This window comes from Gasterosteus aculeatus, chromosome 7 (assembly GCF_964276395.1).
Source record: "Gasterosteus aculeatus chromosome 7, fGasAcu3.hap1.1, whole genome shotgun sequence".
Classification (NCBI taxonomy): Eukaryota; Metazoa; Chordata; class Actinopteri; order Perciformes; family Gasterosteidae; genus Gasterosteus; species Gasterosteus aculeatus.
The window spans coordinates 17182986-17210140 of NC_135694.1; the positions used below are offsets into that span (position 1 = coordinate 17182986).

Below are 27155 nucleotides of genomic sequence, written 5' to 3' on the forward strand. Positions count from 1 at the left end.
AGGGTCACTACCCCAGTTGCTGCGCGGGGGGTTATCTCCAGGTGAGCCGGGCCTTGACAGACATCTGCCGAATGCAGCGGAAAGTTTAACCTTGGCGTGCTGAAGAGCTCACTCTCAGGAGTGAGCGAGGGCAGATAGAGAGACAGTGAGGGGATGAGAGAGCGGCGATGGGTGTTCTGCATAACAACAAACCATTTTATTTATTTTTTTGTAAGCAGAGACACTGGTTTGAACCCAAGGTCTTACTCCATGCATTATTAAAGACCGGTAACAGGCAACACCGGCTCATAAATAGAGATGAGGACAGACACCCGAGGAGCCGGGGCGCTGCTAACTCTTGATCGGCCACAAATCCACCGGCCTAACATGACCCCGAGGGTTCTGCGTACACACTACCTCTTCTGCTCAGCAGCCCTTAGCTTGTTTCTGTCATTATAACGGACAAACGGCACCACAAGTTTATTAATGCGCCAGTCGGTTGTATGACATATGTATGTAATTTAGTCTGATGTATGTAATTAGGTTTTTGGCTTAGGTTGATTTTGGACAAGGCGGCAAAAACAACATCAGTAACATAATTAGAACAACAGGGAAAGCTAGTGATGTGCTTAACAGGTAGCTATGGAAAGAGTTCCCACAGTCCATAGGAAACATAAGCACAGCCTTCCCACAGTATATCCCATTGATAAACGGGTCTCGCTGCAAGAAGCCAAACTGCTGTGCACAACTTCAACAGTGGAAAATATTTGCCACCTTCTGCTCTGACTTTGATATGTGAAGGACTTACCATTGATTTAACTGAGGTTTTGTTTCCTTTCTCTCTATGTGGCCAATCTCATAAAAACCTTTGATATATCTACACCATTTGCCTGAGACATATTTCTTTAGCAGGTCAGTAAAGATGGAAATGGATTTATTTTTCCACAGGAGTGAGCATCTCAGGCAAACAGTTTATTTATGTTTTTTGTTGCTGATTGAATTATTTTCCATTTCCTGTGTTCTGAGCTTGCACTGGGAATTGAATCATTGTCTTTGAAACATGATTCACTGCTGCAACCGTTTTCTTTACCGATTCAATTTCAAGGACTTGGCAACCATGTCCTATTCAAACGTGTGCATTATCAGCTTTTATTGTTGTCCATAAATGAATGGGGATGTTGAGCACTCTAGAGGCAAGATGAACAAACGTCTACAGTGTCTAAAAATCAAAACTGCTGTGCTAAAAGCGTTCTAAAAGAATCAGAAGGCAATCCAAAAAAACGAAAAAGAGGTTTTGATTGCATTCCACATGCTTCTGAATGAAGGCACGTTGACAACCATGCCCTATGTTGGGAGCTTGTGCTACGGGCGATCTGTTGTAGTAGTAGTTATTAAAAGATGGAGCTTTAAAGGGTTCCCACATTCTAAACTTTTAAGGGCTTAGGGTATTACATGTTTATTACTGCCCACATTTGATACGGTGTTAGAAAGTAGAGATGTGCTGAATTCTTTCCGTGGCCCGGTGGTTGTGCACGTCATCAGTCTGGGAAGTATTGACTAATCGGGTTAAAGAAGGCTTTGATTGAATCCAGATAAACAGATCACATGAAGATCAAGAAGGCAGAGTGCATTGGCCAAAATGAAATCTGCAGTCTTGGCCCAGATACCCACAGAAATACAGCCACTTGCCACAGGCCTATGCATCATCTTATGTATCTCATCGTATGCATCATCAGACAGATGGATGATGGTGTCGGGCTCCCACCATAGCATAAAAACCAAGGCTAAGCTTTGTAACGCATTGCTGCTACAGGATATAAAACTCCCGCAAGGAATTTGTCTCCACACCTGGGTGTGGTTTCTCTCGCTTTGTGAAACAGCCCTTGGATTTAATTGGTCAAGCCACAGACACCACGGGGGTCCCTCTGCTCTGGACCGAGATAAGCAGCTCCTCCCTCTTAAAACGTTCTTTCTGAATCGACTTGCGTCGATGTAAGGTTAAGACGACGGGGCCTCTTCAAAACAACTTTTCCAAATTGACTGGCGGCGATGACAGGATTAAGGAACTTTCAGCGGTAAGGCCTCCGCTTGCCGGAACAACCCTGTCGGTGAGACCCATGCCCACCTGCTGCAGAGAGGCCCGGATTCCACAGTCCTCACTCTGCTTCTTCTATGTCCTTGGATACAGCTTGCGTGTTAGAGAAACAGCTTTTGGGCCACCATGAAACCCAACAGCTCACAAAATCCCCCAATCGATACAGAGTTGAGTCATGTCTCACTGTTCTGCATAAGATCTGCTTTGCCTCTTTCCTTCTTTCGAATCTTTGGGATTCAGGAATTTACTTTACCAATACACCTGTCCCTACACACACGTAGATTTACCTACATGTGTGACAATCCTACTGTACAAACACAGCCTCCTAGCAACACCCTTGCCGTGTGGTTGGTAGCTTAGCTTTCACTTAGCTCCTTTCCTCCCTCATATCTTCCACACACACACACACACACACACACACACACACACACACACACACACACACACACACACACACACACACCTCTCCCTCCACACGCATAAATCAATGTTTCCTTTGTTGTTTAGATATTAAGATATTATATAATAGCGTTTCCTTATTTCAAATGGTATTGATCTGATTAGTATTGTTGGAAGTTAATAAACCCTGTTATACTTTAAGGAGCAGTTTACTGGGATTTCTCTGTTCATATGTACTGTGATGCAGGCTGGAAACATTCAATTCCTCGCTGTTCAATATATTGTCATATCAATAATATAGTCAATATCAATTACAAGACTTGATTTATAGATGATTATTAGTTCATTTTTTGGGTGGTGCCCAATTATTTATTTATTTTGTGAATTATCTTATTATTAATAATTCTATTGATATAAATTATTTAATTTCACACTAGCTATCAACCAAAACAATACCTATATTCCGTGCCCAACAATGGATCCTGAAATTACAGTGGATGAAGAGGAAGGTGGAAGAGGGTGAAAGCCCCACAGGAAAGCGAGCATGCTGACTCAACAAGCTCAGACCCTTAAGTCTTCTCCAAGCTGTGTTTCATGTCCTCCAAGATTTGTCCCACTCAAGTGTCAAGTGTAGATTAAGACAAAACAATCTGCTATCACCAATACATATGACCTGTAAAGAGCATAGACAGAATGATATGTTCACTTAGGTCACCATTTTATTTTAAAAGCACATAAAGGAACGTTGAAATGTGTGTCAATTAGGCTGCTTCCATTTAATTACCAGTGTGTCAGTCAAAGGGTGGGATGTCTCTCCTTTGACCTTCTCTCTTGTGGCTCTACGCTCCTCAGTGTCATTACTGCACTGCTGGGTTGTTGGGTGGGTGTGTGGCTGGGTGAGTTGTGCTAAAGAGGAGTTTGGGAGGTGGGGGAAGATGCAGAGGAGGACAGGCATGGGTGTGTGTGGGACTGTCTGTGAGTCAGCTTCCCGCTGACCTGGCCATCCATCAGACAGGGTCCATCCATCCACCACCCCCGCTGCCTACACCCCCACTCCCACCCTGGGCCCATCAGAGGGGCTCTCTGCCAAGCCTGGAATCTCCACATTAATTTCTCATCTGTGGCACCCTAATGAGCTCCGCCTGCTCGTCCACCTCCGAGACCCTGCTGATTATCGGATGGGGAGGCAGCCATTTATCAATGGCGAGAGGTGGCATTTACACAGCTGACCTTGCTGCCAAGGAGAAAGGAATCAGAAAGGGGGAGAAGAGAGAAGGGGAAGAAAAGAAAAGGAAGGCAATCAACAGCTTCGGAGCACCACGCTGTCTGCCATCACAAGCACCGCCATGGGCAGGGTTATCCTTATTCATTGTACCGACGAAGGGCTGATTTTACCCATTCAGTGTCCACACATCCTTCTATCGGTCCTTTGTTGGAAACTGATTGAGGCAACAAAAATGACCGGAGGTGTACTTTTTATTTCGCTTCTCGCATCCACAGGAACTTGTTACATTTCTTCTCAGACAGGAATACGCTTCTTCCCTTTCTTTGCATCTCTGTTTGGGTGGTGTGTGGAGGCTGTGGAGGCTCGGGGCTTGGCTGGAGTGCTGAGCAGTGGTGTGCATGCACCACAGAGGGAGCAGGGATTTGCCTGTTATTGGATGGAGGGGAACGTTGTAGGTCTGTGACACCCGCTAACCTTGGCCAGGGCTACTGGGATTACGGGGGTATCCATCACCGCGGCAGCCGGCAGACCAAGATCGGGGGAAAAGCCACAGAAGTTGCCAGGGGGAGGGAAAAATGCTAGTAAAAATTTAATGCACTCTGTAGAGCGGTCCTGTCATACTTGGTTATGGAAAATAATCCCAGATGCCTGCAGTGCTAAAATGGAGCTGTAATGTGCTCGCCTCCTAACCCGGCCTGACAGCCATGATGTACGACTACCATTACCGGAAAATATCACTTCAACTAACCCGTGATCCAGCTCCGCTAAGGGTCATATTATCCATGAGGAACAAATTACACTCCCCCAAAGTAAATACAAATTTCCTACACTGACTGGGTACAAAGCACAGCGGAGGGAGGGGGTTGGTGGGACCGCTACCTATGACAACCCTCTGCAGAGTGACAAGGATGATAAAGTACATGACAAATCACTGGCTGACAGGGTACTCTAGTGCAATCAGCCTCAGCCTCGGCCAAGCAAGCACCCACTCAAGCCTGTAAACACTACCCTCTCCCTTTCGAGGGGGGCAAAACACATAATCTTTTAACGCTGACAAGTCGCTCTCTCCTTTTTATTACTCATCCTTCCCACTGCGGTGGGGGGGGGGGGGGGGGGGGGGGGGGGGGGTGTAAAACGGTTTTATGTACAGCTCTGCCGAGTGATTGAGAAACTTGAATCTTCTGCTGTAATTGCCTGAGGACAAACACAGCAACACAATAAAAGAAGAGAAACAGCAAATATATTACCAGTTCAGATCTTTATTTGATGTCAAGGAGAAACAAGTTCTCTCAGCTGCTGTAAAGCACTCATTCAGATCCCCCGCTACCAATAAGAGGAAAGCACGGCAAATTACAGCCCTATGTTGCATGGCCGTTAATAAGACGCAAAGCGTTTTCAAAATGGCATTTACAGCAGTGGGCTGCTGGTAGAGCGAGTAAATAACACTTAGGAAAGATGTGTTTGCTATTAAAAAAAGCCCAGAAGCAGGGGAAAGATGAATGAAAAAAGCGACGGCGTGATAAAGTCCTACAGATTACAGCACAGAGTCATTGTCTCCAAGAAAGGCCCCAGGAATACAACGATGAACAGTTAGGTCGCTGAAAGCACTCAAGAACGAGCAGATATTCATACTGAACGGTTTGATTGGCACTTTCAAGGTGGCACTTACTAGAATAAAAATCACTTAAGCATTATCCAGTCCAGACCGAGCAGGAACCTGAATGCTCTTGACAAGGTGCAGATCTTTGCCACTGTTAAGATTCTAATCAGAAATGAGTATTGCCGAGTTAATATTTCAATTTTGGAAAGGATAACTCAAATTAAAGAGGCACTGGTAGTGTACATACGTTGCTCCTCCAGGCTATGGGGGACGTTTCACAGCCCGTCCAAAGGACCACAGATGGTGGGACACCGGTTGGTGTTAACGACACCATTAATAACAGGTCCTTGGGCCTTGGTGGTTCCACATGAAAAACCACGGAGGCTGAGGAGCTCCATTTTTAGTGCGCCTTCCCGCCAGTAAAGCAGAGTATCATACCTGGGAACAAGTTGCTCCAAATGATCGGGCCTGCCAAAACCTGAAGAAAATGACCACCTGACCCAGGCCGGATCAAAGGAAGTGGTGAGAGAGCAGGAAGCATGAGTGCAAGAGCACATTCTGATGTCGGTCCAGGCTTCAGGGGTGGGCCAAGCCGCAAGGCACCAGCAAACGCACGTGGAAATCCTCGCCAGAAAAAGCTTTGAGAGGGTTGTGTTTTTTGCCTGACTCCTAAGTGACACAGTTATGGACAAAAAGAAGGAAATTCATCCAATCCTACACTTGTAACACAATAAGAAGGAAGTGACCTGTAGTAAGCAGGGCGACTGTGGGTGAGTGGGGAGCACGGTCGTCCTCCAAGAGGGTTGTTGGTTTGATCCCAGGCTCTGCTAACCCGTATGTCGTTGTGTCCTTGGGCAAGACACTTAACCCAACATTGCTCCTGTAGCTGCGACTACAGTGTGTGAATGTTAGTTACTGATGGCAGGTGTCACTGTGTATGGTTCTCCTGTCATCAGTGTATGAATGGGTGTGAATGGGGGAATGATGTCATGTAGTGTTAAAGAGCTTTGAGTGGTCAGGAGACTAGAAAAGCGCTATACAAGTACAGTCCATTTACCATTTAAGCAAATTTCTTTGTGTTTTTCTATGAATAAGTAATCAGTCATGTAAATACAAACAATCAACCACATTGATGAACAATTCATACAAAAGTATTCATTTCGAATGTGTTTACCCTATAGGCAAAGTGATAATGATAAAGCATAAAGAGCTAATAATATCCGTGCCGTGTGACGAGCGGCTGCAGCGAGCCTGCCTCCTAACTGTCTCCCACTATGCCGTTATCCTGTCATGTTGGCAAGGGGCCCGTCCTGTAGGTCACTTTATAATGAGCAAATGCTCTGACAGGCTCCAACATGCTCGCACACAAACACACCGGCAGGATTGTGTGCACACACACACACACACACACACACCCTGAGATGCGAATAGCTGTCTCTTATCAGAGTCTGTCAGCTCCAGCCGACACCTGAGAGGCCTTCTACGCCGAGCAGAACGTGATTTCTCCTGGGAACACTTTTTCCCCGCTTTTGAAGAGGAACCAAATAAGCCACCGTGGTCCTCCTCTGAATACATTTGACCCATTAAAACAACTCTGCTCTCCTGCGTCCCTCTCCCCAGTTGTGTCCAAAAGGGGACCCGTCCAATGCAAAGGAAAATGGCAGCGGCAGGGGCAGCGAGCCCGGCGTCTGGCAGCTGCAGATAGTGGCAGAGGGGACGTGGACTGAGGGGGGCGTGAATGGGAGCTCCAACTACTCCCTCACATTGAGGAGCAACACATGAGTCAGCCCCTGTCATAGGGGTCCCCTATTTACTAATTCACTCCTCTGTTACTTTAACACACAATTAATCAATGACAGGAAGGTGTAGTCGGAGCTGTTCATCAGGAGCGTAACGTGAGCCAGGGTGAATTAATACAGTCACTGGGGGCCGGATAACAGCTCACCGCGCTCTCGCTCTCTTCCTGAAACAAAAAGGAATTGCCACCGAGACAGGAGCAATTTAAATCGACAACACTGAGTAATGACTCAATTTGCTGCACAGTCTAAACACCACAAGCAAATGGCATTACTAAATCATTAGAGTGGATCTAGAGCTCTACTTAGAAGGCATTGGAGGATATGGCTGCTCTTAGAACCTAGGAGTTACGTTCAAATTGTGAATACCCGGATATTAGAAATGGTTCTGCACAGAATACTAAAACAATCTTGTCGACTTTTGCTTTCACTAAATGTGGTCGCTTGAAGGGTACAACTGTACAAAATGGCAAAAAATAGCGAAATAAGGCAATCAAATGGCGAAATAAGGCAATCAAAACTGGAAGACTCTCTGATATGTTAAAGTCACAAAAATACAAGGAATCAATGGTTGTATTGGTTAAGAAAGATCAGGACTTCACTGTCGAAGTGATTTGTCTCTAGTGTCTAATCAACTTAAGAAATAACACTATGTACTCTTTAGGAGTTAATATATAGATTAAATATGAAGTAATAATGAAAAAGAATTACTCACAGAGGAGGTCTATCAAAGAAGAAATCAAGAAGGTCATTTGTTATCTGAGAGCCCATTGGCAAGGCAGGTTCAACATAATAATTCCCACAAATGTTTTTTATATATATAGATATATATATATGTATTACAGCTAACCAATGTGGTTAGCTCAGCTGCAGAGGGGGAGTGGTTCGGGGAACGGTGCCGGTAGGTAGTTAATGAGTGCAGCTCATCGACATGCTGACTGATTATCTCCCTAATAAAACACGATGGGACGCTCAGAGGCACGGCCGGAGAGTGCAGGAGGCCAACGGGAGAGACTTAAAAGTGTTGCACCAAAAATAAAGGATTGAAAACCGGAACGCACCGAGTGTGTGTCTTAGCGCCATCACGGCTACAATATTCTATGCAATATATTACAACTACTATAGGAGGTGTTGGCATCACCGACTGTGTTGATGTACCTCTAGAAAGTGTCTTTAAAAAACAGACTGACACACAGGTGACACACAGTATGTAATACATATGGTAGTGCTGTGCTTTAACCAAAATAAAGTTTACACCCTCGGCCCTGGCACAGCAGTCCTATTTAAATGTCATATAAATCCTTAAAACCCAGAACAGTTTGATTTAGATCCTGAACATCATTAAACCATTTATAATTAATGTGCTGCTAATTAAGACTTTCTCGTAGTTATTAATACAATGTTTCATTGTAATTACATTAAATTCTGAGCCTCAAAGCAAGTCTTTTTTTAAATCTTATTGAAGCCCATTAAAGGATGTCTGAAATATCACAGTGAATGTCAGGCTTACCTTGTCGTCTTGGTCGCTCTCAGTGTCACACTGCAAAAAACAAGAAAAAGAAAAGCCACAGTTGAACACAAGGAATAATATCTCACATTCTTGTTTTAAAACAAGCTTAATGTATATATATATATAGATTATTATCTCTTTAATGACAAACTTATCACATGTTCATAGTCAAGAGTCTGACTATCACCAGATCACTTCATTAGCTGACACGAGCACCAGAATTTGAAACAAAGCTAATTCATTATGAGCAGCAGTGTCCTTGTTAACATCGAAACTGGTGTGAAATTCAGACGGAAAGTACAAACATCATCAGCCTTTAGAATAATAATTATGCGATGTGCGTTCCTGCTCGAGGCAGGCTATTGGAGAAATGACACAAGGAGGAAAGAAACTTTGTAGTGGAGGGAGAAAAAAGTGGTTGGATTTCATTTTTTCTTTCCAATTTCAATTTCAAGGTCCACTTAATTCTTTATCAACTAATTAGTGTGATGCTGGGTGACTGGCGGCCCTCAGCGCTGTGCATATGGCTGAGGTGCAGAGAAGCACTGGAGTCGGTAATGAAGAAGGCACTGGGGGGTAATATGGGCTGGGGTTGGCACAGTGTGTGTGTGTGTGTCGGCGGGGGCACTGGGAGGGCGGGGAGGGGTTGGTGAGTGACGATTTAAAAAGGGAGAGAGTGGAAGGAAGGGGGGCAAATGATTGACAGCTCAGGCAGTGAGCGTTAGAAGGCCCCGCCGTTTTTTCCCTGGCTTTTTGGTTTCCTTCTTTCCTTCGTGTTTTTTGCTGATCTTGAGCCCTGCAGATCTCAAAGGTAAGGTGGGCCGGGCTCGCGGACGGTTGTTTCTGAGTCTGTACGGTAAAAAAAAAAAAGGGGGGGGGCATGCGAGCTCAGCAAGAGCATAGCATCCAATTTACAGGCCTGTCCCACAGGGCCCCGGGGGCCGCCCGCGGCACACTGCCATGATGGTCAGCTCCAGCAGCTCATAAATTATGCAGAGGCAATAAACGCACTGGGCAAACACCTCTCAGACGTTTCCCCCGCTCTCCATTCCTCGCTCGCTCTCCTTCTCCACCGCCCACAACATACCATCCCCCATTTTAATACAGCGCACAGGCTGCCAGCAGCCCCAAAACATTGTCAGATGGAAGAAAAAATAAGGGCAATGCAAGACGGGTGAAGATGGTGATTAAACGTGAATGTCTGTGTAATACAAAAAGCTGCACTGCTGTGCGTTGCTGCTTGTGAATAAACAGGCGTGTCGGCGGCGTGTCGCTCTGTCTCTCCCGCACAGGAATGACTAATGCGGCAGCAGACGAGATCTGATGAGCAGTATTAGCCATCTCAACTGCTTCCGAATATCCAGGCCTCTCAGAATGTGACAAGAGTAATGCGACGGAGTGCTCATTAGCTGCTTCTCTGCCTGTGCCCACTACGCACTCGGAACACGCTAAGGGTTTGAATAATGGACATCATTTGAGTTTTTCCACTGTGTTGTGATCCGTGTAAAAATAAAAAATAAACTCTACCAGCCTTTCTTTCTCGGCCCCCCCTCCGCTTTTCCTTCCTCCCTCGCTCTCCCTCTTTTCCGTGTTCGCTGGCTGTGCAGCCAATTGCTTTGATTGCCGAGATAGAAGCCGACTGGAATGACTTGCCCTTGCTTGTGAAGCAAATGGAACATGCTAATGGAACTCATCGTATTACCCGATGCAAAAGTGCCATAGCTCATTACTTTAAGATAAAAGGATATCATTGTAGACGGCAAGCAGAATTGACTTTCTGTGCTGCGACTTGATGATGATTTAATCAACTGCTCTCTTTCACTTCTCATCCCGGCGCCTGTCGCTTTCGCAGGTGCCACTAAACGAAGCACTCACACGGCTAGTGGGGGAGCAAAAAAAAGAAAAGAAATTGCTGTCATTATATTTTTCTCCCTCGGAATAGAGGTATGCAAATTTCCCAGAGCGACAAAGGGGGGGAGGAAAAAAAGGGAAAAGTTAATAAAATAGAAATACCTTTATAATGAGCAAAGTAAAATCCTGGGATCAGGCCCGACAGGCGAGGGCACGCAATTTGATCGTCCTCACAATGCAGACGGCGAAGCTGCATTGAACTCACTCAAGTACAGAGCAAGAAGTAACAAATAGTTACACCGCTAAAAACACAACCCAGGCATACAAACAAGTCAGAGCTGTCACTCATTGATAGGTGATCATAGTAAACTAATGCTGCGCCTCATGCAGAAAGCAACCCGAGGCGGGGAGAAGAATCTCTGGATTTTTTTCTCTCTCCTTGTATTAGTACTCACAGACTTGTGCATCGGGAACGGAGACGCAAAGCTGGAAGCGACACGAATGATTGTCATACCCCATCATTAATAACCGAGGCAGGTATTGATTTAAGAGATAAGCTTGAGCTAAAAAATGCGGTTATTGCTACTGACGGGTGGGTATATAAATCCACAGCACTATGAATAAATGTAATGTCTGCGAGGCCGTGTCTAATGAAAAGACATATGTCAGAGGTTTAGAATGACTTACAAAAATGAACAGATTATGCCAAAGGGAGAAAAACACACCACAATGGTGCCATTGAGATCAGTGGAGTTAGCTCCCTGACAGGCGGTAGGAAATGGGTCTTATTTAAAGCAACAGTCATGAACAATAAGGAAACCATTAGTCCGGGGAGGGGTCTGACAGAGAAAAGTGATACTCTAGCCGGGCCCTGTGCTGTTTACACAGGGCCGGCATTATACTGTACAGCTAGACCTCAGTGTTAAGTTTAAGTAACACAAGAATGTCAAACACTAGCACCAGCCCTAAGAGCTGTTGATGTTGGCCCGTATCCGGAGCACTTCTGATTGCCGCTTTGCTCTCACACGGGCCTCTCTTTTCGCTGAGTGCTCTTACAAATTTCCCTGTGCCGCGTCCAAGCATCGAGCCTTTTGTTTATATTGGTCTGAAAGTAGGAGTCAATTATTCTCGTCCTAAATCCTCTCCAACTGAGAGTGATACTGGCCCGGTACAAAGGCAACATAAGGAGCCGTGGGTCGAATGCTAAATTATGCTGTGCTATCGGCGGCTCATGCTAGAGCTAGCCGCAGAAAAACGTCTGTGCCGAAAAGCTAACCACATCACACAGGCATGCGTGCAAGGCATGTATGCTGCGTTCTCTTCTCCGGGGAGACAAAATCCGAACAGATGATAAGTCCAAAAAAGAAGCAAGAAAAGACATGAATAAAAAGTTTGTGTGTGTTTATATGGCTTGTAATAACTTCTGATCTGCGGTCCCCGGTGTCTTTAATCTAATAATTTGAGCAACGCCGTCGTCTTAGGTCGGGATGTGTGATGTATGAGTATCGTCGCCCCCCCGTCTGCCCCAACGTGTGACATTAGCCGCTGATTATTCTAGTTGCTATCCATGACCTTAGAATTAATTATGTCAGATATGGACTTCATTAAAGCGCCCCGCTGCACAGAGGATGGTGTCTGTTTATCAGCCTGAGCCAGGTTGTCCTGCAGGAAGGCTGAAGGAGTTAAAGCCCAGGGAGGAAGCCAGCCAACCTGCCTGCATGCCTGGGAGCAGGAGGCACAGCGTGAAGGATGGCAGCCATTGCCAGGGTCAGTTATGACAGTGCCAATTTGATGCGCTGTCGTCAAGGGCTCCTCATTCCCTCCTCCTAGCAGTTCCTTCCTGATATGGCTGCGCGTCCTGATGGTTTTCTGATGCAAACAGTCGCATGGCAAAATGGTTTTCTCCCCGCCCGCCGCATCTCCTCCATCTGCTGCTGGGGCCTGGGTGCCGCCGACCGCCTGCCTGTCACAGCGTGCATGGAAATTAGCTGGGGAGGAGGTGCTCGCTTGTGCTAATTACATTTTAATCATTGGAAATGTGTTGGCAAATCAAGCCTTGATTGCCATCTTGGAGCCCAGCGCCCTTCTCTGCAGGTTGGGGAGTGGCGTGGGGCTTTGTGGGCCTAGAATGTAGCTTTGCGGAGCTGGACGCATCGCTCTCCACCACGGCTCGATATGGCGGCATGCCTGGCCTGCCGCTGGGTAGAGGCTGTGACGCATTATTCATGGGGAATAGAGGAGGAGACTAGCATGGCGAAATGGTGATCCGTGCCACGCTTATTCTCCAATCCCCCGCTCACACCTCCCGTATGCCTCTCTCTTCCTCACCCACACATTACACAGTCTGCCAGTCCTCACTGTGAATTGAGGAACAACAAATAGAGTCGGGCAGGAGGAGACTGATGAGCTCAGGGTTTGCTACACAGCACCTGCTTTGGCACATGAAGCTGCAGCAGCAGGCCCCGTCACAATACGCTTACAGATTACTTTCTTATAAAACATAGAGCTGAAAAATAGAAACTGACTTGGCTACATTCAAATTTGCATTTTTCCAGAGAAAACAGGAATAATCTTAATGAATACTGTAGAGAAATGTTACTGACAACAGACGCAGACTTTGGGGCACTGTACCAGAAGCACCAACATGGCCGCTTTGCCACAATTTGTGCTGTTTTTTAGGTTTGAGAGTGACTCAAAGACACACGCGTCAAACAGTGTGACTTTCCACTGTAGTAAATGACCTAGAATTAAGACCAGCTGACACACAAAAGACACCTTAAACTTCAGTCAGTGGAGGGAAATTCAATATGTCATGCCTGACTAGGACAGATCATTAAAATAAGCAGAGCTCTGAGGCGATGACGTCAACATCAAATTTGCACAGCATCTGCCTGATGTCAAACTGTCATACGTATGTGTACAGCAGGAAGAAGTAGACCACAAATAATCACAAGAAAAAGAAAACGGCACAGCTTGGGTGGTTGAGACCGGTCACATAAGGCAAACGCCTCCTTCGTTAGCCAACAACGTCTTGTCACGGATGACCAGACTTCTGTTTTGACTAAAGTAACCAAGTCAGATCCACATGTGCAGCACTGGCCAGATGCAGCAGGGCAACATCTGAACACAATTTCCCTTCAAATGGAGGACTTTATCCAATAGATATTCAATTTCAACCGCAAGCTTTGGATTTCACTCGCTGGGGCAGCAGAGCTAAAGGAGGGACGGCAGCGGAGGAGGGCCTTCAATAAAATAATAAAAACGGTATAGTCTGTGACCCCTGGTTTCAATACACTGGAGTACATTCTTTTTATGTTTTATTTGCCTGGAACTTGCCAAGACGTACTGACAGAACCTTTGAGAGAATTTTCTAAATCTCGCAGTTCTTATTAATTCCACACTGTGAAATCTCTAATGATCTACATTGCAATAACCGCAATGACGTCACATCAGAGTGTTGGTTGCAATGTCTGCAAAGGGGCTCTAAAGTTGAGGTATCAAGCAGAAACACACTTCTAGATTCCCAGATAAGATACCTTTGGAAGAATAACAAGTGATGCATGCGTGTTGCTTTGTGTTTGAGTGCAAAGAGGAAGGTAGGACATTCAAGTAATGCTTGGCAAAAACAGATGTTGCCGCAGGGTAAACCTCTGTTGATCAGCCCCTTCCACCCACCTGGCGCGCGTGCACGCACACACACACACTTGACAAGAACCGGGGTAGGATGGAAGGAACAGACAAATCCATTTGTTACACAAGCAGCTTCAGAATCTTTCCTTCCACAATCACCTCAACACAATTCTCTCGGGCTAAATGTAAAAAGATTTATCAATAAGACATAAGGAAATAACACTAGAAACAGCTTCAGCGGAGTAAGTGTGGGCACATTTACAAACACTCACCCCAACCCTGCACTGTTTCCAGCCAATGGGGCACTAAGGCACAAAGCAGATGCTGGAGAAATCAAAGATTAATTGCAGGATTTTGAGATAATTACACACATCAGATTGCATTGCTTGTGCAGTTATGGTGACTCTCCTGAGATGAGACTACTTGATGTATGTGGTACCCCAAAGCACCCTAAATGCTAACCATTAGCAATAATGTGATACGGCATCTTTCTTAGCAATGTGGACGGATTGTGATCCTTTCGGAGTTACATTAAGGCTTTAAGGCTGTCTGCTTTCGACAAATGAGAAAAGGGTTCAACTGAAAATAAGTTTAGATTTCTCAGTAAAGTATATATGTTATAATACATAAAGAAAACTATCTCTATCTTTCACACGTCGTATTAATTGTGAGATTCACATGCACCTGAATGGGCTCTTAACAACAGGCAGTTACCCACTGTTGTCAAGAGATATAAACCTCATCTGCTCGGCTCCCCTCCCTCCCTCCCTCCCTCCCTCCCTCCCTTCCCACTGACTCATAGCTGAGGGGGGAGAAAAACATCAGCATTAGGTTCTGTGCCTCTAATCACTTAACTCCTCACACCTGATGGCACACTATTAACTTTGACTGTCTCCAGTGACCCCGCGGGTCGTTGCCCATCACATCAAGTTTTTATTAGGGAATTTTCCTCATCATTAGCCATCGCCTGGAAACGAGCCATTAATATTCATACTGGCAAACCAAAATGAGGTCCCACTGATTTTCCATCATCCAGGCTATCTGTGCAGCTGCCGCGGTTAACAGTCACCCTGGTGCAGCACATTTGCCACGTATCATAATGGGGGCTTAATAAAGCCCCTTCTCTGGGTCTGCCGTGATGGGAGGGGGAGCAAGGTGCAGGTGGAGGTGGAGGAGGAGGAGGAGGAGGAGGAGGCGGCTGTGAGGCTTGCAGCCAGCTGACGCCTGTCTGAGAGCCCGGCACTGCCAACAATCTGCCGGGAAGTCTCATGCATAAAGGCTGGCACTGTCAGTGCTAACAACCCCTGCAGGCTCTGCCAGGGACACAGCTGAGATCCTGAGTCCCCTCAGTGCTCTCACATTAGAGCACACGTTGTTCATCAGTGCTGCAATGCCAGCTAGGAAGGCATCTCTTCGGAGAAGCTTGAAATCACTTCCACAAGAATTCTCTATTATTTTTCCAATTAATACGGCCCACAGCGGCGTATGTGTTTTCCGGTAATTTGCACTGATACATCTTCAAATTAGGAGACTTTCAACTCTGCGTGATGTTGGAGCAAGCACTTCCAGTGCATCCAAAATGGCTGCCCATGTTTCCACCGATTGAGGATGATGGTAAAAAAACGGTCCTCCCGGTTGGTGTCTCGGCGTCTTTGTTACCGCAGGAGGGGCATCTCACATCTCTGCTGCCAGCAGGAGCAGGTGCTCAGGCTCCACACGGTGTGAACACAGACATGATAAGGTGCCTGGGAGCCACGCTGTCCCGGGCACCTCCTGCTGATAAGACTGCCCTCTCCTCCCCACCCACCCGAGCAGAGACTCGCTGGCCCCGATGCACGGGACGGCCTCATCTGTGTCACGGGTGGGAGCAGCAATTAAGTGGCAACGCCCTGACAGGCCGAGACAAACGTCCCACAAAGTGTAAGGTCAAGCCCCTCGGTGCTCCTCACTGAATTAAACATTAAAATGATACAATCTACAAATCAGTCCTGTTCACTAATGTGTGAGAGGCGGCGCCCCACAGTCAGTCTGACAGGTTGTTTAGTTTACCTATTCTCTTTCCAGTAAATGCTGCATGTCATTAGTTACCCGGCTCGAAAAATGCTGTCTTGATTTCATAAACAGACGACAGCAACTTTCAGCAAAATGAGGATATGAGGTGAGACACCAAAACAGGTGCAGCCGCTTCAGCGTCGTCTTCCAAATAATTAGAGCTGCAGTGACTAAAACACTTTGTTATCCTCCTGCTATCATTTGCTAGCTGTCGCGGTGTGCATTTGAGTTGCCTCATTATGCAGAAAGAACTCAAATAAAAGCCGACACTGCGCGCTCCTGTCAAGAATCTGTCTCGCACACATGCAAACAAGCGCAGATGAATAAACATTAGTTGTTGTTGAGGGCTGGTCTTTGAGCCGCGAGGCTCAAAAAGATCCGCTTTGTACAAAATAAAAAATATTTAATTTGAAAAGACTGATGCCAGGCAAAATGAAATTAAAAGAAAGCCATGCTAACTGCTAAAACAAATTACTCGCAGCGCGCTAAATTACATTTGCTCCTCCATCAGCGAGATCAAACGAGCCTAGTTTGACTCTCCTGCGCTAATGATTTCCTGCACTCACCTCCTTTCTCATCCCAGGGGTGTTAATAAACACTCAGTCTGGGTTTTTGTTTGTTTGTTTGGTTTATTTATACATTTCCCTGCGTCTCCGCCTCAGCCCGCTCCCTCCCTCTTTCCTTCCCTCTGCCCACGCTGGTGGCGGGCTGGGTGAATTAGAGGGATCTAATGTAATCCCAGGGACAGCGGGCTTCTGAAAAAACGTGCTCAATTAAAGCACGATGGGCCCAGTGGGAGCGTCCCTGGCGGAGCGTGGGCTGACTGGCGCAGCCCTTTGGTTGGGATTAATTAGCATGCTAAGTGGTAGAGCACTATGGCAGGCTGGGAACCGCCAGCCATCTGACGTTCCCGGCTTCCCACAATACCAGCAGCACGGTCACAGTTCAGTCCAGTCCGGTCCAGTCCGGCCCCCCCGCCTCTGTCCCTCAAAGCCTGATTTAACCCGACGGGCAGACAGGTCTGACCTGAAGCCAGAGAGGAGGAGACTGATGTTGCCACGCTCAGTTTAAAATCCCATCTGCACATCTTTGGTTGACAAAATGATTCTTTTTTGCATACATACATAAACTTTACAGTGGTACATAGCCTTTTAACGGCCGGATCACACTGTTCTGTCATAGGTCGCCAAACTCAGCTGAAAGACGTCTCTAGGATATCAAAGTGTGGACGGCTTGTTTTGCTCCTTGAAGCCGGTGTCAGAATGCAAACATTGGACCAAATTGTTATCGGTAATGTGGAACTTTGATTCTCGGAGTGAGACTCACACAGAGTTTACAGACATTTATCAAATGTTGTAGTGTTTCCTGTTTGATTTCTGTGGAGCAGAGTACCACAGAGCTCAGGCCCCAAGGCTCTATGCTCAAATTGGCTGCCACCCGATGGGGACGGGGACTTCAGAATGAAAGGCAACACATGCATAAAAAAACACCAGTACAAACAATGTGAACACAACCAAACGGCCACATCCAATCCACATTTCTGTCTTTTGTCAAAGGTTCTGCTTCTGTTCTTTGGCTGGAGTGGTTTCCAACTTGTACTACACTGCCAACCCAACCAAATATCTAAAATACATAATGCTCTATTTCTACCTTGACCGATAGCTCATCCCATCTAAGCTCAGGGAATGACCGATAACGCTAATCTCTATATCATGTTATCAGCAACCAGAGAAGAGACTTGATTTAAACTAAGTCAAAGAGCACACTGCTTTTTCTGTCAGTGAACCAAGGACAGCCGTCATGTCGTGCACGGGTGTTTTTCTAGGCCACTGGTTACTGCTACCCTTGTGTGTTGTTACAGTGTCTCTGAATAAGCCATCGTGCTCCAATAAAACCAAGCTTCCCTCGGCTCCGCTCAAGAGCTTTCAGCCAACTCCGCACACAATATCCCACATGCTTTATGACAAACCCTCTCTGGGCTTTCCTAGAGCCCAAAGACACAGGGGAGGAGAGAAAATCCCTGTGTGAGTGTTTTGTCAGCCGTAATTACTCTCCAATTATATGGTCAAAATATGGCATTACAGGGCACTTTGTTGTCCAGACAGCCTGGCTTTGATCAAGTTGTGGCAGAATGTGTTTCACATTAGAGGCCCCACTATGATGTATGTTTCCTGTCAAAGCAAGGATAACAGTGAGGTCAGCAGAGCAAGGACCCCCCATCACCCTCCCCCCTGCTGTGAGCAATTTCAGTCCCGCCCCCTTCTCTCCAGCCACTGAGTAAAAGGAAGGTGAGGAAAAGGGCAACAAGGGTAATAGAGAGGTGTGTGACTCATAGAAGTTATAAAAACGGGATCTTCTGATAACAAAAGCAGAAGGATTAACACCTCCCAGAGCGAACACAATTAGTGTAAACAAGGAGATTATATTTGATTCTGAAAAGTGAAGCCGGAATTAACTTAAAGCTGTGTTCTTTCTAACGGCCGTCAGGGGGCGACTCTTAAAATGATATGTGCAGCTTTTTTTTATGAATAACTTATATAGGATATATAATACGTTTTAAACATACATTGTTGACATTGTGTTTGGTTACCGGCACATTGTTGACCAACTGTTTTTGGCAGAAATTGTGAGATTGCATTCATTGCATCACAGCTTTGGTGGTCGAGATCTCCTCCGCTGACATTTAAACAAAGCGTGCAGTGCAGGACGATATTATCTGTGGGCAATGTCATGGTTGTAGTGAGCGCTGCGGTTCGCTTCAGTGGTGTGAACTTGATGGACCATTTAACACACAGCCAAGGTAGGCCGTTGCCCCGGAGCACAAGAGCTGACACTCGGTATTCAAGGAAAATTACAATGACTTTGAATGCATTTGCCCCCCCCTCATCCCCCCCAACACATTCTCTGTTGGGGTGGCAGGGCACCGATACAACCCACTTATCAAAGACAATCGGGTTGGGAAAAGCATTTCATTTCCCTACGCAGTCTCTGAGCTGAGTTGAGCTTGCCAGACTCTTGCTGGTCATCTGCCGGGGGCCACTGAGAGCTCCTCCTGAGGGACATCAGGGGCATCTCAGGCCAGACAGGCGTGTGCTCCCTCCAGTAACCCCCCCCAACCTCCCTCTGGGCCGCGTTGCATGCTGGCCTTCACAGCGTACACCACCATCTGTGCTGCCTCCCGTCGGTAAGCTGGCGAAGGAGGCTGCACGAGCAGCCCTCCCCGGATTCAGGCATTTGGCCCGGGGGTTTGAGAAGGACGAGGGTGTGCTTGTGGTGTGGCGAGGGATGCTCCCTGGTGTGTCAGAGAGCCACTCCATAACACTTTTCTCATGAGCGCTCCTCCGGAGGGCTGCTGGAACGTCTCGAAGCCATCTGGGGAGAAGTGGAGCGTGGCAGGGAGCAGCTGGACGCTTACAGCTGCTATTTAAGCCCTGGCAGCGGAGCTCCATATCAGTCAGTGAGAAAGAAACGCAGGGAGCCCAGCAGAGCAGGACCTCGCAGAGGAGAGCTCACGACACAGACCTCCTCACATTAGCTGGTTCTACCAAATACTGCAGCTCATTAAAATGGACATATTCTGCATAGTCTTAAATTGGAATTAGCAACAGTAACATCAGCTACAATTCACGTCACACTGGGAGGTGTCGTATATATACTGAGCCAGGAACATATATCTTAAACATGTGGAGCAGTGTACATGAGATTATCTGTTATTGAGACCAGGGTCAAGTCAGATAAAGTGAGGAAGGTAAACTTGAGTAGTTTAATGATCGTAAAGAGAGGGGACTTCTCACAAACACATGCACTGATTCCGAGTCAGGTGATTTTTATTAGTTTTTTTCAGCCCTCTCAAGTGATAATTACCATGCTCTCGAACACAGGTATGACTGAGGAACGACTTCCACACAGCTCTCAACATGGTGACAGCTGAAGCACAGATAGCAGTAAGTAAACAAGCTCTTAGGCTCAGAGCCACGGACAGAAAATTGTGCACTAACAACCGACAAAGAAAATAACTGGATCTCCAGCAAATGTCGATTGGCCACCGGAGACTGCATGGGAGGGTTCCCCACAAATCTCTACAAGTCTGGATTCTTGTGTGGATCCCAGGGGCTAAACTCCCTGGCATGTGAAGCTGCAGGGTTAAAAAAGCTTGTCGAGGGAACATTAATTATAGTGTTAAAGCTAAAAGAAGTATTGACGTCCTCTTCAAGGCAACCCCCCCCCCCCACCCCCCCCCCCCCCGGGCCTAGGGTAAAGTGTTCTACAAGCTCAGGCCCAAGAGCTAACAGGAAAAAAACCCCACTAAGACCAATTAAGGCCTTCACTAGGAGACTGAAAGGAAGACAAATGGAGGCAGAAGGCCCGATTACAAGAAACCTTTGTACAGATGTAAAGCAATTAGAGCGGTCTCAGGGGCCAGACAGTGCGGTACCTGTGAGTCATGGATCCTACAGCCAGTTCAAAGTTGGAACAATCCCTCTTTTCTGTTTAGGGCCCGGGTAAGCCTCTGTATTAGTGTCATATATCAGCCGATAGGCCTGGTATTGGTTTCTCTAGTGCACGGAAGAGGCAGTAGTCTGCCAAAGAGGACCACTCCACCCTCCATTATCCATCTGTTGGGAGAACAGGGGCTCTATTATCCATTCAGGCGGGGCCTTTTTCGATAAAACAAGGGCAGATAGGAAGTGTGAGGGCTCTCAGGTGTCTGCGTCCACCAGGGAAGTTTGTCAGAGAGGTCATTCGGATAAAAGCTGGGGTAATTATACCGCACAGCTCCACCGATTACCAGTCGGAGCACATTTAACCAGGATCGCACTGTGACCTCTACATCACGAAGGAGTGGCACCCAATCCTCACCGATGTGGCTTCACCATTGGTAAAAAAAATCAATATGGGGCAATCTATACGAATGAGGTGAGGTGTTGAATTCTTCATTGTTTGCCTAATGACGATCGTCATCACCTTAATTAAATGCATCAGCCAGTCTTTGCATATTTGTCACAGTCATCATTGCAGCGTGACTACATCCGTCAAAATAAGAGTAAGAAAATAAGAGCAGAAGGGTCGGAATCGGTAGAGAGTAACAAACGATTGCTAATGGGAATTTATGTTCAGTGGTCCATTCTCCAATTAGCTAAAGCAAAGACCCTTCTTGTGACCCGAGATTATCAAATAATTCTGACAAATGGCGGCCTGCTCTATAATGACCTTTTTTCATTCCTCCAAGACAGGGCTAGCTGCAGCCCCCATTATTTATGGGTGGTATTAAAAAGCAGGTATAGGACAATGAATGTGCGGCTGTCAGTGTGTGTAATGGGGCTAATAATGGTGTCCTGTGCAGCGCATAATGAACCCCACCCCCGTAGAAAAGCTATCTCCTCTTCTCCCCTAGTTTGACGAGCAGCACATTCTCCTGCTTTAAAATCCTCAGTCTGTTCGACAGAGCTCGTGAAGGCATCTTTGGGAAATGACTCCTGCAGCTGCTTCAGCTATTTGTCTGCAGCCTCATTTGCAGATACTTAGAACTTACCATCAAACTAACGCAAATAGATTTCCTATCTGCTAAATGTTATTTGTAGAAGTGATTTAGAGGAGTCAAAAGAGACTACTTTGTCTAATTGAACTACACAGTTATTTTAACCACATAAAAAACGCTTTTGCGAAACCTGGCTGTCATTAAGTACAAATCCCATAAATGCAACTCTATGCTGCACTATGATATATATGTGTGTGATTGCTTGGAAGTGCCAGTGCACTAAATCTGCACAGCAGTGCCTGGCTTGATTTGGGAGCTGAAGAAAACCATTTGACTTCACAGTTCAAGCTTGATGAAGTCCCTGGATGCTGCTGGTTAAAGACTTAAGCAGATGGCCAAATACTTGGCGCAAGAAAAGAGTCGCTCTGAATATTTGTTGGCAAATCTACAGGCATATGGCAAAGGTTCATGCCAAACACTCCATTTCAGAAAAGAAAAAAGAAAAAAAAAAGATTCCAGCCTGTGGGAAAGCAAAAGCATATTAGGGGAGAAATAATAAGAGGCCGAGAAATGACAGGATGACAGAGAGATGTTAAAATGCCAGAAATATGATACTGTTATGTCTAAACACATTAATTTACTGCGGGCCCAACCAGATCGTCTCAGTCTTAAACAATTACCATCATAATACTACGGACCGGAGGGGTTAAAAGGGGTTCTGCTTTAAAATCAGGGTAGCTTCTACAACTCTGTGAGTGAGGGAGAACGTTCCCTCAGCACTCCGGGAAAATCCTACCTCACAATGCCAGATTGGCCAGTGCTTACATCCTTTTGTCTGCTGCCAAAAGATTAGGTGCAAGGACATTTTGTGGTGAGTAGATACACATTTAAGATCTGAGGAGATCTCTTAAAGGATTTAATATCAATAAAGACACAGATAGCCGAAGAGTATAATCCCTGAGGCAGAAAATCAAATAAAAAGCTCATATCCTTTGTAACCCCACCTAGAATAACAGTTAGGCACCGACCCTCTGATCCTCAATTCAGTCTGCCTACGAGTTTGTATAAATAAGAAAGTCCTGTGCGCTTTTGAAACACAGGAACATCGAGGAAAGATGGGAGAGCTGAAAGATTGAAGCTTGGTAACCACTGGAAGACAAAGGATGATTGGCAGCAGAGGCAACATTTGTGGGAGGAATATCTCTCTCAGGAGCCCGACAGGCAGAGAGAGAGCATCAATCATGCTGCTGCAGAAGGCGCTTCCAACAATGCGATCCTCAATCACTCGCTTTTGTTCTACTTGTGGTCCTACTCCATTGTGTTACTCAACACACGCGTGTTTGATCTGGGACAAAGCGTCGCGGCACTGTCAACGCAACACACGCTTCTTCATGAAAGGCCCTGAGCATGTCATTGCCAAAATATGAGTCGTATCAAAAATAGATAGACGTGCTTTCAAAACCTGTTACAAACGCGCGATTGGTTAGGGTGAATCATAGGGTTGTTGTATGCATTCAGGATAACGCGTATGTGTGTCCTTACCTTTCATTAGTTCGTCTTTAATGTATGAAAGGAAGTCTACAGCAATGTGTACCTGTATCTAAATATACTGTACTGCATTGGAAGAAACAAACAACTTTGACTTCAAAATAGCAGACAAATGCCTCCTTTTACTCATAAAATCAGAAGCACCTGAGGAAAAGAAATGTCTGTGAACCTGAATCATGAAAGTGAGACCAAGGACGTTGCATCCCAAGCGTTAGATTGCTTTCACATCTGATGATTGGCCTCATCCATGCTAATTACAGGGAACGGAAACTAATTAAGAGGAACTACGTGTCAGCTAATAAGGATTTGGGGCTGTGTCCATCTTATAACATAATTTGCACTGCACTGCCCACTAGCTACTTCCACCCCTTAAAAAAAAGACTCTCAAACTCCACCAAACAGACACCTTTCATATCCAAACCAAGCAGATGAAACCGCCGTTACTGCGGCAGTCACAAACTGGCAGTAATTGCGGGTGCAAGTACAAACAGTTAGAATAACAGCGGAAACATGTATTAGCCAGAGTAAGAGTATTCAATCTAAGCACTGCGTTTCGCAGATACCTCTGTAAAAATGTCTAGCTTTCCTCGGTGCCATGTCTTAATGATGTGCCTACTAGTGGGGTGAAATTAATAAGCAGCTCAAGCAGGATGGAAAAACTCTCTGCAATTGATCTGGTCCTTTTTGTCAGGTCTGCTCCCACCTGACAAAGCCTACAGGTGGGATGGGGAAGTAGTGAAGGGCAGGACCCCTGACTCTAAACCATCTGCTTCCATCTGCTTCCATCTGGCCTGATTGTGCCTTCTTTCATACAGGAATGTAATTAGACCATGAAGACATGGCTTATGCGAGCTGCCCAGCGCCATTCAGGGACAAGTCAGGGACCTCTTCCAGAAGCTGCTGCTAGACTGACGAGACTTTTCTAAGGACTGGATTCACTGTAGGACCCCCACCACCGAGGATGAACATCACATTGTCCGGGTGACAGCTCGATGCTTGGTGGTAGTGACTGAATAAACCACGAGGCAAGTCTTTGAACTACGGTGTCATCTTGTGAGGCGTTATAAAGCTAGCTTATTAGTGATGCTAATATAAAGCTTCAGCTTGACAAATTCCCTCTTCCAGATTAATCCCTATCAAATACCATTCATCTGAAAGCAAGCATGCTGTTCCTCTTCAGACAGAGCCAGTCCTTGACGTTTTCATTACAGCAGTAGCTGCTCAGCCAGCTGACGGTTTAACTCCCAGGTATTTAGGTATTTACCGCCTCAACTCAGTTTTTTTCTGTTTGGGTGGCAAACACGACTCAGCGAATTAATTTTGCCTTTTGAATAAATGAAAGGGGACTGTTGATGTCAATCTCGCCGATAGCAGGCCGCGGGAGCTCGTGTCGAACACTGTACAGGCAGACTGACACCTACCTCAGCCCTGCCTGGCTTCACAGGGGAGCTCGGGCTTAGAATCAGCCACGCACGCTGCAATCAGAGCCCAACGACAATACTTCTCCGATTGCTTGTTTTCCTAACCTCTGCGAGACCTCAGGCAGAGGTCCACTTACCCTGTCAGAACCAGGCCACCGCTGAAATCAAAACTGAAATCATTCCATTCCTCTGCAGCTCTGCTGATTAAATGTGCAGAGTGTAGAGTGCAATTTGCTAAATTACAAGTATTTTGCACATGTAAATATAGTTTAATTACAGCAATTAAAGACGATTATAGGAGATTGGCAGATGGGGAATGTAATGTTGTTTTAATTAGAGTTTGAATGCACTGTAACACAAACAGAATGTTAACCCCCTCAGAACAGAATGGGCTGTTAGGCCCTGACAAATTGTATCCTGATGCAGCTTTCTCAAAGCCTGTAATCACCTGCAGCTACGACGTGTGCGTAGCAGAAGGAGAGAGGCTGGGAAAAACAAAGACAGAAAATTGTGGCTAGGAGATGGAAAAAATGAGGGGCATAGAAGTGCGCAGAGCTGAGATAATCAAAAACAGATGTCATGTTCCTTGGACATGATGTTCTCAGACTGCCGAATTAGGGTGACAAAAGTTAATATAGCATTATGGGCAATTAAATAGGATTCGGACCCTGGGCTTAATCACAGAATATTATAAACAGCTCATGTGCTTGGATAAGAATCATATGACGCACAAAAGGTTTCTGAGCAACTTCAAAGCCGAGGCAATAAAAAAAACTGAGCCGACACAGGGTTAGAAAAGAAAATCCTGACCACGAATAAAAGGATACTAGGATCAAAAAGCTTTTCTGAAATTACTGTAGATTACAAAGGTGGGCCAACAAAATGCTGTTTAAAGTAAACCACCTCACATTTACCTTTGACAATAAGAACCACAGGCTTACAGAGAGAAAACACGTGTTCCACTCAATCACCACACACATCAGGTGACCATGAATGTTTGTGTATCTCCCTCAGAGGGATTTTGGGGTCATGTACCCTGGATGGAGAAAAATCCCCTCTTAGGATCTATATAGCTGAAGCAACGTTTAATACATTCCAGTCAATAGCCTATTAGAAATTCTAATTGAAAGTTAAATGCCCTTACTTTAGGGCTTGCAATAAAGATTGCCTTTGGAAAGCCATTTACGGGCTTAATCTCTTTATCATGCAGTATTTGGAAACCTAACTTTTTTTCTTGTCACGCAGATCAATTGCATTAATTTACAAAACGGGGGGAAAATGTCACCCTTCATCCGTTAAATCTGGACTGCGTGAAGGAGGCACATTAAGGGGAGACACCGCTGCTTCCCCCCACATCAATAGAAAAAGGTGTCATGGGAGATTTGACCTACAAATTTTAATTACCGCATGAAATATTCAACCTTTGAGATAATTTGCAACATCCAGTAGCATGCAAGGACTGCCTCTGTCACTCAACCCTTTCAGTGCAATTGTAACAAACCCACGGACATGTCAAGATGCAAACGAGGATAATACAGTGTGAGCAAAATGACGTTGCAAAACGCTGTTAATAGTAAAGATGAAGCTTGAAGTTTGCAAAGAAAACCAAAAGGTACTTTTCGTAGCCTCCCACAGCTGAACTGTACATATTCTGGCTCTTTTTACATAGATCATGAGCATGATTTTATATTTAACTTTATACTACAAAAAATAAAATATGTCTGCTCTTCCCATCAACATAGATGTGTTAGATAGTCATCCAATGTCAGTGACAATTACCATGTATAATGAGGGCAAACTCACAATAATCTTTTGGCAGGTTTGTCTGACCTTGTGGAAGTCATACGGTCACACTGTTCCCAAAAATCCATTAGAAACCACTCAGAGACGAGCTGCTGCACTGACGAACATGATCCATCACTTCAAATGAGACACTGCTATGGTAATTCTCCCTACTGTGAGGTTGCAACAAACCTAATAGTTACATTTCTAATGGGGACCATTTTTCTTTTTCCAGTTAGCTCAACTTTCCACTCCTCTAACGAAACAGTTCACTGTGGATAGAAAATTATCTCTAAAATGAGGAATGTGGAAAAAGCAGCAATTGAGGCAACTTAAAGTCATGTCTGGAAGCAATATAATTCCCTTATGGATCGTAGTGATCACTTTGGCAAAATCAAATACGCAACGGTTACACTGTTGTTTGGAAAGCACTATTGGTTCATTTAGGTATGTTAAATACCTGTTTAATATCAATAATGTTTTTTGTATAAATTGTGTATTGTTATATTTTTTAATCTGTTATATTTTGCGGGATTACTGAAGTAACTATCCATCTCTTTAAAGGTGGCTATAATCTACCAGCATTAACAGTACAACAGGAAACTCGACGGCAGAGGTGCTGACAAAGCGGGCGCAGCAAGTAAAAACCGGGTGTGGGGCCATTGGTCAGGGCGCCGTTATCAGCTGGAAGCGCCCCATGACATCCGTGCAGAGCGACCGCAGTAAGCGGGCTGTGGGGCCCATCGGAGAGCCACGCCGACTACGATACACACAGCCAGCTCATAAAC

The 27155-nt window shown here is 45.6% G+C and overlaps 1 protein-coding gene across 8 annotated transcripts in view; it reads right to left on the reverse strand.

The window, feature by feature from the left end:
* auts2a (activator of transcription and developmental regulator AUTS2 a) overlaps positions 1 to 27155 on the reverse strand; it is a 316878-nt gene that overhangs the window by 79437 nt on the left and 210286 nt on the right. For all 8 annotated transcript variants that reach the window (XM_078106530.1, XM_078106532.1, XM_078106535.1 and 5 more), the window contains one exon: positions 8605 to 8634. In XM_078106530.1, the coding sequence (XP_077962656.1) occupies positions 8605 to 8634 (30 nt within the window). The remainder of the gene's footprint in view (positions 1 to 8604; positions 8635 to 27155) is intronic.